The 14351-nt window shown below is 48.5% G+C and overlaps 1 protein-coding gene across 1 annotated transcript in view; it reads left to right on the top strand.

Moving 5' to 3' along the window:
* Pcnx2 (pecanex 2) overlaps nt 1-14351 on the top strand; it is a 103054-nt gene that overhangs the window by 17068 nt on the left and 71635 nt on the right. The window contains exons 6-8 of the mRNA XM_050146905.1: nt 5446-5591; nt 8816-8969; nt 9100-9132. Of these exons, the coding sequence (XP_050002862.1) occupies nt 5446-5591; nt 8816-8969; nt 9100-9132 (333 nt within the window). The remainder of the gene's footprint in view (nt 1-5445; nt 5592-8815; nt 8970-9099; nt 9133-14351) is intronic.

Raw genomic sequence — 14351 nt, forward strand, 5'->3', positions numbered from 1 at the left:
CAGTCAGAATGACTGCCAGGAAACATGGCAAGGCTTCCCTGCTGGTGGGCATTCAAACGAGGGCACACGTACAGGACGTCACTGTGGAAGTTTCCTTTAAAATTAGAAGTAGGGGCTGGAGAGATGACTCAGCATTTAAGAACACACACTGCTTCTGCATAGGATCCATGTTCGGTTCCCAGCATCCATGGCTTCCGACCTCCTGTAACTCCAGCTCCAGGGTGTTTGATGCTCCCACCTGCAGAAACCTTTACATACCCCCCACTCCACCCCAGCCACACACACACATACCTCTAAACTAACACTAAACATTTTAAAAAGAGCACTTATTTCTGCTGTGGGCGTGGACCCAAAGGACTCCACATCCCACCACAGAGACACTTGTTCATCCCTGTTTATCGCTGCCCTGGTGACAGCAGCTGGGACCAGAACAACTGAGGGGTCCATCAAGAGATAATGACAGTGTGGTCCATGCATACCATAGGGTTTTATGTATCTATAAAAAAGTGAAATTTTCAAGAAAACGGACGGTTCTAGAAATAAATAACTAGACTCAGAGACATGAATAACACTTTCTCTCATAAGCAAATTCCAGTGCCTAATATTTAGATGTGGGGGGAGGGAGTATTAGTAACGAAACTAAAGGACAGCGTGAGAGGGGCCAAACAGGTGGTAAGGAAGGACTGGGGGTCAGCACAAGGACCAATAGGACACAAGGAGGAGAAGAACAGGGGAGGAAGGAAGAAATGAGGCATGAGGGGAACCACTGAAGATCACATTGTTGGATATGCCAAGAGGATATTCAACATCTTGTATGCTAACTTAAAAAAAAAATCAGTGATGGATGGGAAGATGACTCAGTGGTTAGGGGCACTGGCTCCTCTTACAGATTCCCAGCACCCACATGACCGCTCACAAATGCCTTTCTCCAATTCCACAGGCGCCCGGCATACACAGAGTGCACAGATATACATGCAGGCAAAACACCCAAACACAGTCAATAAAAATAAATAAATCCAGTGTGGTGGATGTGGGTGCGGCGTCTGCCTGGCTCTGCCCCATTTACCATCAGAGACTGCACCATTTCCCCCTTCCCCGAGGCCCACGCACCACACAGCGTCTCCTGTTCAACTTGTATCTTTGAGGTCACCCATCTTTCCTGGACCTCTGAGGCCCTTGGACCTTAGCTGTGGGCTGTTGTCACACGCGGGTCCTAAGATAGGTCTGTGAGCTCTTTCAGCTGCACCTCAGGGCCTGTGTTCAGCTCTCACCGCAGCCCTGGCGCAGGCAGCCTCTGCAGAACGTGCACTCTGAGAAACTTGGTCCCTCCCAACCCAGGCCTGCACAGGGCCTCCACTTCTCACACTCCCAGAAGATTCCCCAATTATATTGAAACAGCTTGGGAAGGCGGAAGAGCTGGGGTGAAGGGACTTTGAGGACGTTAGAGGCACTAACAAGCCTCAGGGGCATCCTGGTTCCAGCAGAAACTAAGGCTGAACAGAGATTGCAAAGATTGATTAGATACAACTATAAGTACCCTTTGTTTCACTCTTAAGTGGGGCTTGCAAGATGGCTTAGGTGGTAAAGGCTCACACAGCAAAGCCCGAGGACCTGAGTTCAAGTCCCAGTACCCATATCGTGGAAGGAGAGAAGCAACTCTCACAAAGCTGTCCTCTGACCTCTGCACACACATACCGTGGTGCACAAACACATAAGTGTAATTAAAGACAGGACCTGTGAGTATACAGTCACATAAAGTACTAATTTACCATAGTTTTATCGTTACTCAGCCAAATCCATTGAGAAGTTAGGGGTTTCTATTGCTGTGAAGAGACTCTATGACCAAGGCAGTTCTCATAAAGGAAAACATTTAATTGGGGGCTGACTTACAGTTTCAGAGGTTTAGTCCGTTATCATCATAGCTAGAAGCATGACAGCAGGCAGGCAGGCAGGCAGACGTGGTGCTGGAGAAGGAGGTGAGAGATCTAATTCTGGACCAGCAGGCAGCAGGAAGGGAGAGTGACACTGGGTCTGGCTTGAGCTTCTGAAACCCCAAAGCCCCACCCCTTGTCCCCCAGTGACACACTTCCTCCAAAAAGTCCCAACCTACTCCAACAAGGTCACACCTCTTAATAGTGCCACTCCCCATAGGTCTACAGGGGCCATTTTTATTCAAACCACCACACTGTCTTTTCTATTTTAAGTTAAATATAAAATGCTTGCATTTTGTGGTTTTGTTCCATGGGGGAATAAAGGCTGCTATTCTGCCTCCTGCTGCATATGTACATTTGTAAAAGGATCATAGAGGTGGGGGAAGCAATTTTTAAAGTTGTATTCTTTTTGTTTGTTTGGTTGGTTTTGGCTTTTGATTTTTGAAGACAGGGCTTCTCTGTGTAGCTTTGGCTGCCCTGGAACTCACTCTGTAGATCAGGCTGGCTTCAGACTTCTGCTCCCTTCAGCTACACATGTGTGGAGCCCCAGGCTCAGTCCATTTCCTTTGGGGTCTTTTAGTTCCTCCTAGCCTTGGCCAGTACACGCAGCACCCCTGGACCCCACATCACCAGAACAGCACGCTGAGTCACTGGCGCATGTATTTCTTGCCCATGCTGTAGCAGTGGACATCAGGACTAAGACCCTTGAGCGTAAGGTTTCCTGCAAAGTCAGATATATGTCCATTTGCACAAATTCCTGCTGATGCAGCACCAGGTGGTTTCCAAGATGGCACTGTGTCTTGAAATAGAGCTGTGTTGGTTTGTTCTACATCAACTTGACACAAGCTAGAATCATCTGAGAGGAGGGATCCTCAATTGAGAAAATGCCCCCGTAAGATTGTGCTGTAGGTGAACCTGTAGGACATTTTTCTTATTTAGTGATCAATGTGGGTAAGACCCTCCCTGGGCTGGTGGTCCTGGGTTCTATAGGAAAGCAGGCTGAGAAGGCCATGGGGAACAAGCCAATAAGCAGCATCCCCCAGGGCCTCTGTATCAGCTACTGCCTCCAGGTTGCTGCCACTGGGTTCCTGCCTTGTATGAGTTCTTGTCCTTACTTACTTTGATGATAAGTGTAAGCAGAATAAACCCTTTCCTCCCCCAGCTTTCTTTCTTGGTCATGTGCTTCATCAAAGAACCCAGACTTCATGTTGCTCTGAGTGTCTCAGCCCCACTGCATCCCCTGCTCATTAGCTCCTGGGTGTTATCCTTGGGACAGGGTGGACTTCCTTTCCTATGCCTTATATATGCATCAGGACTTTATGTTCAGGGTAGCGTCCTGGTCCTTAAGCTGAGTTACCAAGTCACGTTGCTGCCACAGGGAAGGCAGAGTCTGCTCTCTCACCCAGGGCTCTGCAGGGGTCTGTGTAAGAGCATCTGGGCCACTCTGAACACATACTAGGTCTTGAATAGCAGCAACTGTCCTTGAAATTGATGATTGCAAGTCCCAAACTCACCCAGGGTGTGTGTGCGTGTGTGTGTGTGTGTGTGTGTGTGTATGTATGTGGGGGGGGGGAGTCTGACAGCCTATGGGCCCTAGCATAGGCTGGCATGGTTTTTGTTTGTTTCTGTGTCGCTCCTGCCTTGGATTTTCATCTGTGTGATTCTTTGAGACGTCCATCGAAGCTTCACGCTTCCAGATTAAAGTGTATTTTTGTTTCTGCTAGGTGTGAAGAGATGCTTTAAGGTAAATTCTCTGAGAGATTTGGAGCATCCACACAGTGTGAATAAGGGCTACAAACCTGCAGGGGTGGGAGGAGGGGCCCCAGGGGTCCCGAAGCCTCAAGAGAGCTGTGGATTTCATCTCCCCCACACCCAGCCTGAGGCCGGCACTCTAACATGCAGCCCCCTGGTGAACTGACCACAAAGTAGATGTAGTTCTTCCGAATGCTGGGGTCTCAGACTTCCAGGATGGCTGTGCTGGGCACCCCACCTTCTGCTTAGTTTCCTATTCCAAACTCCTGTTCCCCACGAGGTCACTATGTAGTCACCCCCTCTGCTTCCTGCTTCATTTTTAAGTCTTCTCTAGATGCAGACTCTGAAGAATTAGCATACCTGTATGTGTGCGCACACACATACACACACAAGTGCACACACCTACACACACACACTCAGACACACACATGCACCCACATATGCTCACACACACAAGTGCATCCACCTACACTCATACACTCAAACACACACATACATGCACCCACATACACTCACACACACACAAGTGCACCCACGTACACTCACACACTCAAACACACACATACATGTACCCACATATACTCACACACATACTCAGATACACACACACATGCACCCACATAAGCTCACACACACACATATGCACCCACATACACTCACACACATACTCAGATACACACACACACACATGCACCCACATAAGCTCACACACACACATAAGTGCACCCACCTACAGTCACATACACACACACACTCAGATACACACTCACACACAGGCACCCACATACATTCACACACACAGGTGCATCCACTTACACTTAAACACATGCACCCACCTGCACTCACATGCTCAGACACACGCACACACACACATGCACTCACAAACACTCAGACACACACACATGCACGTAGTCACACACACACACTCAGACACACGCACACAAGAGTTTGTGCACATGCATGCTCATATGTGCAGAGGTCAGAGGTCAACCTCAGCTGTGGTTAACCAGTCATTCTCTAGTTTTTGAACAGGGTCTCTCTGTGGCCTGGCACTCACCATGTAATCTAAACTGGCTGATTGGTGAGTCTCAGCCATCCGTCAGCACCTCCGCCGTGCGGGGGTTACAGGCACACACCATCATGACTGACTTTTTACATATTGGGGGGGGTCACACTTGGATCTTCACAGTTCTGCACCAAACATCTTGCTGACTGAGCATTTGAAGTGAAATTCGGCTGTTTACTTCAGCATTATATTTAATAACAATTTAAAAATTAAGTCACTTAAAATCTTTCCCTTTGACTCTTGTCTTACACAGTAATTATTTCCCCGGCGTGCTCTGACTTAGTAAACAGAAGTGTTTTAAGCGGCGAGTTCCAGGATCTCGGCGACAGCATCCTCATGGAATTGGTGTGATTTAATCATTATTCGCGTCTTAGACTGGGCCTTTTAAACAAAATAGTTTGGTTTCAGAATTTGATCATGTTTTTGTGTCTTGGTTTAGATGTTGTTTCAGTACTAGAGTAAAACTTGGGGCTTCAGAGCCTCTGAACTGAACAGTTAGTTATGGGGCTCTATGGGGGTGCTAGGCACTGAACCCCAGTCCTGCAAGAACAGACAACACTTTCAGCCGCTGAGCCTCTCTACAGCCCGCCTCCCACTGCCCTCGTGCTTTTAAACTCTGGGATGTTTCTGTGACAAGGGCATGTCACAGTAACCCTCTTTTCTGCCTCTCGTCTGTTCTGTTTCTGGGGCGTGAAGCACGTGAGCCAGGACCTGGAAGACTCGTCGCGATCCTCGGCGCAAGGAAGGTTTAACCGAGAGCAGTTTTACAAATTCATCATTTTCCCTGGGAAGTGGATTAAAGTCTGGTATGACCGACTCACCTTGTTGGCGCTATTGGATCGGTAAGCGCTGGGGGGGGGGGCATGGGCGTGGCCAGAAGACAAGGGAGGACACCAAGGAGCATGCTCACACTCCACTGCCCCTAGAATGCGCATGTCTGCTTGCTAAGGTTCCCTGGGTTGTCTCCAGCCCACACTCTACTTTCCTGTGAACCCCGGTGGCTTAGACATTGGATTTCGCAGTTGCCATGTGAAGTGATGATTGGACAGGATGGACTAGCTTGCAGGTTTGCCTGGGGAACAGTCTGCTCTGGTCTGCTCACGCTGGGCCTTGTTCTAGTAGACATGCGCAGTTTCTGGAGCAGGAGGCTGGCCTTGCCTGACCAGCTGAGGCCCTGGGACAGAGGGGAGGAAAAGTGGGGTGGTGTTTACCTGTCCTCTGCACAGCTTGGATTCCTGCTTCTCTCTCTCCTCTGCTGTACACTAACTTGATGCTGCTCTCCTTTAGGCCCTTCCCTCATTGCCCCCTAGAATAAAACGCTTTGTGGCTGAAGATGTGGAGCATGGGTAGGCACGGCAGGGAGGTTCCAGTTTGCTATGGTAATGAAGATGAGCTTAGAGTAGGGACTGCTTGTTTGTGGGCTCCCTGTCAGAACTGGGGAGGGGGGCACAATATTAGAGTTTTCAGAGGCTGTGGTTCTGGTGGGGAGTGGTTTAAAAATGGATGGTATGATCGTTAAGGCCCACACAGCAGGGTCTGTTCAGAGCTCAGTGCCAGCCTCTGGGGCAGTGGCAGGGCTGTCTAGCTGCCGTCTGTCCCCCAATGACTGCTTGTTACCGTAATGGTGCGGCTGTGTCTTAAATGGTGTGATCACAAGCGGAGAAAAACACACACACACACACACACCAAAAACCGATAGTCTTGCAAAATTACAGCAGTAAATTTCAGCACCCACAAGTCCGGGAATAGCCTTGTAATCACTTTGCTAACAATACCGTGTTACCCTAGGGCCTGCACGTGAGCAGAACGTGGAATACATGGCTGGTGATCTAAGATAATGTATTCTGGTAGATGAGGCCTTAAAAAAAAACTACTTTATTCTTCTGTAGAAAGGAATAGGTTGTATTAACCCCTCATATGAAAACAAATCTCTTTATAGGTGTGTGTGTGTGTGTGTGTGTGTGTGTGTTGCATGTACCCACGCCTGCCTGCTCGTGCCCATGTGGAGGCCCGAGGACAACCCACAGACGTCTTTCCTCTCCTTACACCACGTGGGTCCCAGGGACTGAACTTGACGGCAGGCGCTTTCCCCGCTGACCCATTGCGCTCCCCTCCCCACGGGTTTGTGTATCGCGACATCCGAGTTTTTATTTCCAAAGGTTTCCATAAATCACCTCTGGTACTTAGTGGGAGGTGTCGTTGAACCTCCCATGGGCTGGAAAGCTTGGCCTGCGAGAGTGCAAAGCTGGAAGGAAGGAAGGAAGGAAGGAAGGAAGGAAGGAAGGAAGGAAGGAAGGAAGGAAGGAAGGAAGGAAGGAAGGAAGGAAGAATGTGTGATAGATGGGCTGCCTGGCTGTCCAGGAAGGAGATGAGCTGAGATTGCGCACTGTGGGGACAGAGGTAGCCATACTGTGCACCCCTAGACTGAGGCCCTCACCCGGTGCTGTGAACCCCATCCTCAATTCCTTTGTCTCCTGACATGGTTGCTTCCTGGCACCCATGGCTGCAGCCTCCCCTTCTCCTTTGGTCCTCCAGCCATCCCCACCCTTCTCAGGTGTTTTCAGCTGCGTCTCTTGTCTGCTGTCCCAGCCTTACCCTTTGAAAAGCACCCAAACTTTACCTTCTGCTGTCTTGTTTATCATCATCTAAAATAAGAAGCTGTCATCTCTGTTTTATCTCAGCATCCTGTTCATCTCTCCATCAATTGTTTGCTGGGTACCAGCCCCATGTCAGACTTGTGCTGTGCACTGAGGTGTTAGTGAATGCCACAGCCATGGTGTCTGCCTTCACAGGGAACAAGAGCAAACATAGTGGTTCCCAAGGCAGAGGACCCAGACAGAGAGGGACACCACTAATATCAGAAGTTGTGGCTACAGGGCTAGGGAGACTGCTCAGTGGACAAAGCATGAGTTCGGATCTGACATCCTCCTCTGGCCTCCATAGGCACCTGTACACATGTGTGCACACACCCATACATAGACACATGCATACACACATAATTAAAAATAAAATAAAAGATTTGTGACTGTCTCGAGGGACAAGGTAGCCAAATATCCCTACCTAGAATGATCACTGTTTAGTGGGTAGGCAGATTGCACGTGAGTAAACCTTGCTCGGTTATGAAATGTACTTAGAATTCTCGTGAAGGACCCGTGTCTCCCCTCTGCTGCACCAACCCCCCATCTCCATTTTGGCCAGGCCCCCAATGTTCTGCTGTGCATCTGGTGTCCTGTCAAGGTCACATCCTTCTGAAGTCATGGTCCCATCCTTGCTCGTCTTTTATAGCTAGCCTGTGCCCTCCCCCAACAGGCCGACTGACCCCTCAGTCCTTCCATGGCCGTCCGTCCGTAGTATTTTGGGTTACCTCTCTTCCTCTTTCAGCCCCTTCCATTTTAGGCCCCTCCTCCTACTACCTCCCTACCTTGGTTGGTTGATTTATCTCATCAGCCCCCCTTTTAACAATGCTCTGAAGGGCCCGGCACAGGTTTTTACACGCTCTTGATAAGACCTCATGTCTGGGTGAGGGCCCCACTGCATCTTCTGTCTCCTGGAGGACGCCACAACAAATCACCCAGCAAGACTGTAGACCCACAGCTTACCCATTGTGGCTCCCTGGACTGTCCAGCTTGGGGGCGGAGGGGTCATACCTCCCTCTGAAGCTTCCTGCTCCTGGAATGGGGCAGCAAACCAACTTCAGAGACGATCGGTCTGGAAACAGTTAATCCCGATGTCAATGCAGTCTTCCCCAGCCCTCGCTGAGAGGAGCTGGTGGAGTTCTGAAACGTTCCAGACTGTGGTTGAAATCACGGCCGCCTCCTCCTAGGGAGGCCAGTGCAGTGGCCAGAGAAGTCAGTGGGGTCCTGTGTCATTTATTCCAAGAACAAACGCCTAGGGTCAGCATCAGGACCTTGTTGAATAGCACAAGACTGAATTGATGCAGGGGCTGGCACAACACAGCCCCTCTGAGCTGGCTGTCAGTCAGTCTAGAGGTGAGTGCAGGAAAGCTTGCCTCACTAACGACAGGGGTGGAGGTCTCAGTCTGTGCTTGTTTGTGTGTTTTGCACAGAACTGAGGATGTGAAGGAGAACGTGGTGGCGATTCTGCTCAGCGTCCTGGTTTCCCTCCTGGGCTTTCTGACGCTGAACCGTGGCTTCTGTAGAGACCTGTGGGTCCTGCTCTTCTGTGTGGTCATGGCCAGCTGCCAGTACTCCCTGCTCAAGGCAAGAACCCATCCTCTGTGTGGGGCAGGGTGGGAGATGGGGGCAGGTGTGTGTGTGTGGGTGTGTGTTACTGTCACTGGCAAAGCCTTACAATCACAAGGTGACCCAGGCCCTCTGGTTTGTGTTTTAGAGCGTCCAACCTGACCCCGCCTCACCAATACACGTAAGTGCAGGCCCGTAGCTTGTCTCATCCGCTTGCATTGAAAACAGGGTGATGCCCACGTCTACTCAAAGGGTCACATTTGCTCCTGTGTCTGTATCTTGGATACAGGAGTAGAAGTGGTGGATGGATACCCAAGTGCATGGCACAAAGCTCTGGCTGGATCTAAGCGCTTGGTGCATTGGCCTTGGAGGAGGGGCAGCTCAGGCATGGGGCGGACCCTGTGTGACAGGTCACTTTTGTTCTCTGGGCTCTTATGGGAAAAGACACGGCTTGATTGGATGGTCCACAGGCTGCCATCTGTCTGCCTGCCTTTGCTTCCCACTTATCCCCTTGCCTATCTGATGCTGAGCATCATGGTAGTCCTCTGTTTCCCACTTTCCTTATGTACCAATAAATCTGATTAACGTCGATGGGGATTGAATGAATATTGCATGTAAATTGCTTCAAACACCGGCTGACACCTAGCAATTGCTCCTCACGTGTTCTTAGTATGTAGGCATAAACTGTGTGTGTTCAAAAACACTCTTACATATACTTTGTGGGTAAGTTATAATCTGGTCACATATACAGGGTGGAGGGATTAATTCAAGTTCATTCATCTGTCATATCATATACTTTTTCTGATGAGAATATTTACAGCGCATTCCCCTTGGTTTCCAAGAGCACCCTGTGTAATTATTGATGATAGCACCATCACTGGACTATGGAACAGATCTACAAAACTCACTGACCCCATGTGCCCGACTCTGTGTTCCCTCCTACCCGCCCTCCCTACCCACTTCCTGTACCCTAGCTCCTAACCACTTTGCTCACACCCTGTGTAATTATTGATGATAGCACCATCACTGGACTATGGAACAGATCTACAAAACTCACTGACCCCATGTGCCCGACTCTGTGTTCCCTCCTACCCGCCCTCCCTACCCACTTCCTGTACCCTAGCTCCTAACCACTTTGCTCATTTTGCTGTGACTCAGACTTGGTCATTTTCCAAACACAGTGGGGGTTATCTGGTATTCCTACTTCCATGCCTGGCATATTTCTCTTTGCTCAGTGTTCTCCAAGATCATTCCTGTTCACACATGACAGGATTGCCATGCTTTGCAAGGCTAAATAGTATTTCATGTGTGTGTGTGTGTATCATTATTAGTATTATTTTTATCTTTGTTTCATTGGTTTTTGTTGTTGTTGTTGTTTTGAGAAAGGGTTTCTCTGTGTATCCCTGGCTGTTCTGGAATTCACTCTATAGACCAGGCTGGCCTCAAACTCAGAGCTCCACCTGCCTCTGCCCTCTGAGTGTTGGGATTAAAGGTGTGTGCTGCCACAACCTGGCTTGTATTTTTAAAAGTACTTATTTGTATGTATGTGTACATTTATGTGAGTGTATGCAACATGTGTATACATGCCTGTGGAGGCCAGAAGAGGGCATCCAATCCTCTAGAGATGGAGTTCTAAGTAGTCAAATGGCCTGATGTGGGTGCTAGAAAATGAACTCAGGCCCACTGGAAGAGCAGTAAGAGCTCTTAACTGCTGAACCGTCTTTCCAGCTTCTCTCTCTCTCTCTCTCTCTCTCTCTCTCTCTCTCTCTCTCTCTCTCTCTCTCTGTATGTGTGTGTGTGTGCGCATGACCAAGTACACACATGTGCAAGCAGACACTGCACTTTCACTTCCCATACACCCAGACCCAGAAACTATATTAATTACAACACTCTTTTGCCAATGGCTTAGGCATATTCCTACCTAGCTCTTAAATTTTAAATTAACCCCTTTCTCTTAATCTATGTATCGCCACAAGATTGTGGCTTACCAGTAAGGTTCCAGTGTCTTTCTCCATTGGCAGCCACATGGCCTCGGCCTGACTCTACCTTCTTTCTCCCTGCATTCAGTTTAGTTTTCCTGCCTACATATATTCTGCTCTGCTCTAGGCCAAAGCAGCTTCTTTATTAACCAATGGTAATAAAACATTCACAGCATACTGAGGGGAATCCCACATCACACATCCGCATGTTCAGGAGCATATCACGTATGCAGAGGCCAAAGCACAATCCAGATGCTGGCCCTTGCCTTCTGCTTGGCTTGAGGCAGGATCTCTGTAGTGTTTCCACTGCTGTATGCCCCAGGGTAGCTGGAGGCTCTGCTGTGAGCGCACTTGGCTTGCAAACACTCCTGATGCAATCCACTTTTTATGTGGGTTCCGGTCATTCAAACCCAAGTCCTCTACTTTCAAGGCAGGGGCTCTCATCCACTGTTTGTACTTTTTAAAGAACTTCTCACCTTCCTTAACGGCAGAACCATTCCTAGTGCACCACAAGGGGTTTCCTTTCTCCACGTCCTCGCCAAAACTTATCTTTCCCTTTTGTGGTAAATGCCGTTCTAACAGGTGTGAGTTCATTTCCCACTGTGGCTTTTATTTCCGTGTCCCCACATGGAAACTCTGTGTATGAAGCCAGACTGCTCTTATTCCTCTGGTTCAGGTGCCCTTTATGCTGCAGCCCAGTAACCTAGAGTCGGATTTGGGGGAGAGAGTCTGGGCTCACTCAGACTGCCCACTAGTGGCCCAGGATCTTCCAGCTCCTAGGGACACGTAGCTTCTTCTGGCCCTGGTACCCCAGTGGTCAGGGTCCACTGTTCAGGTGTCGGCCATAGCCGTGTGCCTTTTACCTTCCTGTGCTCTGTGTACCCTTCCTGCCTCTGTCATAGCAACCCCCAAACACGCATGCACCACGTACACACACACACACACACACACACACACACACACACACGGGCTCTGAAAAATCTCTCCAATGAGGGAAAACTATTTCCCCACCATGGTGCAATTAAAAAATTTATATCCAGGGTTTAAGACTGATTTTTAATCTGTGCTAGCTCGTCATAATTAAGAAAGGGTTCGAACTGGTGGTCATCACGGTGGCAGATGCTGTCCTGTTAAATCCCTGTTCCCTGCAATTGATTTGTGTGGTGCATCTTTTATTTGAGATTTGGCATCAGGATCACTAGCTGCAGCATAATTGGAGCATTAAGATGTAGTGTTGGGAACGCCCTCGGAAACCTGGGGCAGGGGTGCCCCATCACCTCTTCCCATCCTGTATCTTTCTGTCACCGTTGCTGGTTCATTGATGTTGTTACATGGCCTCAAACACTCCTTACCTTGGGGCTGGGGTGACACCTCAGTCAGTCAGGTGGCTGCCATACAAGCATGAGAACTAGACTCGCACCCCCAGATTCTATGTAAAACTCAGACAGGGCCACACAAATCTGTAATTCAAGACAATCGAAGAACCCCAGGCTCAACGACGCCCTTTATCAAATAAAATAAGTTGGAGATGTGACTGAGGAATTGGCTTCTATACATGTGTATACACCCTTACAAACTTGGACACACACACACATATTACACACACACAAACACGGTTACACATATACAATTCCTTCCCTGCATGGATTTTGGAATGTGATATAAAACATGCTAAGACCATCGGGAGGAACGAGCAACAAACAAACCTCATGAGTCAGATAAATTTGAGGTTGTCATTGCCATGACCCTTATGTTGCTATGTTGAGCTGGAGTCATACTGTCTAACCAAGCTACCATCCCAGGTCCAAGAAGGCATGTCACAGGGAGAAGGCATGTCACAGGGAGAAGGCATGCCCCGGGGAGACAGGGGGCGTAGTTTTTCATACTGCCACAGTAAACTATAGTCAGGCATCTACTTGTGTTCACTGCAGTTGTCAGTTTGCTCACTGGGATGTCTAAGGACATTCAGCTGGTTTGAGCTGGGCTGTAGAAGCTCTGATGAGGAAGAGAGGGATAAGGCAAAGGCATTTTCTCCTGTAATGCAGTTTTTCCAGAATGAGAGGAGTCAGGCAAGAATTCACATCTTGTTAATCAACGTGCAATTCATCAGGTCCAAAATACATACATACATACATACATACATACATACATACATACATACATACATAAATAAATAAATAAATAAATTCAGAGAGGAATCTGCTTTGCAATTCATGAGCCACCTTACATGTAAAAAGTGAGCAGGGTTCTGGTCACTTAACCCCACCCCCTCCCCTGCCTGGGATTCTCATTTCTCTATGAATTTTCTAAACTGCTCTGTGAACAGTCTGCTGCAGTGTTGATGGTGGGTGGGGCTGATGGGAAACCCGCGTGCACCCAAGGTCAGCATTCCATTCTGACAGCAGCCTCAAGGATGCTCCCAGCCAGGGGACCCACTGTGGAAGTTTAGGTTCTAACCAGACTGGACTGAGGGAACTGAATGAGCTTTTAAGAGACTGTGATTGGCTTTCACTGGAGGAATGGGTGAAATTTTTTTCCTGTTGAAGACTTGGGGATTTTGATGGCTGGTGCAGATGTGCACTCTGCAAAGGGGGAGCATGGAATTTCACCGGGGAGCACTCTGGGGACCTGGGGAGGATAGAGTGTCGTGTGTGCTGTGCTGAGGATGGCTCTGGGACCCCAAACACAGGATGCATGATTATAGCAGCAAGACAAGCCCTTTGTAGGGCTGTGTTTGGTTTTGTAAACTAGCAACACGGAAGACATGTTTGCATTTCTGATGAAGCTCCTGAAAGATATCTGAGGGCATTTCATATTGTTCAAGGCCAGAGAATATATGTTAATGCACGTGTCTCTGTGTTTGTTCACACTCATGTGCATCTATAGGCCAAAGGACTGGACCACCTTGATTTGGGGGGCTGCATGAGGGGTTTGGAGTAGTTTGTCACTGATCTGGAGTTTACCAAGCTGGCCAGCAAGCCCTGGGGACCTGCCTCTCCACACATTCCTGGCACTAAGATTGTGGGCACGCTAAACATTGGTTTCTGGGGCTTGAACTGAGTTCCTCGGGCTTGTACGGCAAACTTTTACTGACTGAGCCATCCCTGCAGCCCATTAGTCTTTTGATAGGAGAAAGAACCAGAACAAATGATAGTTGCTTAATTATATTTCTTAAACCACGTCAGTTTGAGGAAATGTCTCCCATGTGTGCGCTCTAATACACCACACCGCTATTTATACCAGTTGATTTATTTTGCTATTTACTTAGTAAGGGCATTTAGATTTCATTCTGACTTTGGTCTTATTATTTTTTAATGCAAAGGAAAGTTCTCTTGTATTTATTAATCCATGACCTACTTGGATTCTGAAGAAAATTCCCTGCCAGGGCAACATTTTTTTTTTTTTTTTAAGACTGAACCTG

The sequence above is a fragment of the Alexandromys fortis genome, unplaced genomic scaffold, assembly GCF_014885135.2.
Source record: "Alexandromys fortis isolate MF-2015 unplaced genomic scaffold, M_Fortis_MF-2015_v1.1 scaffold_12, whole genome shotgun sequence".
Lineage (NCBI taxonomy): Eukaryota > Metazoa > Chordata > Mammalia > Rodentia > Cricetidae > Alexandromys > Alexandromys fortis.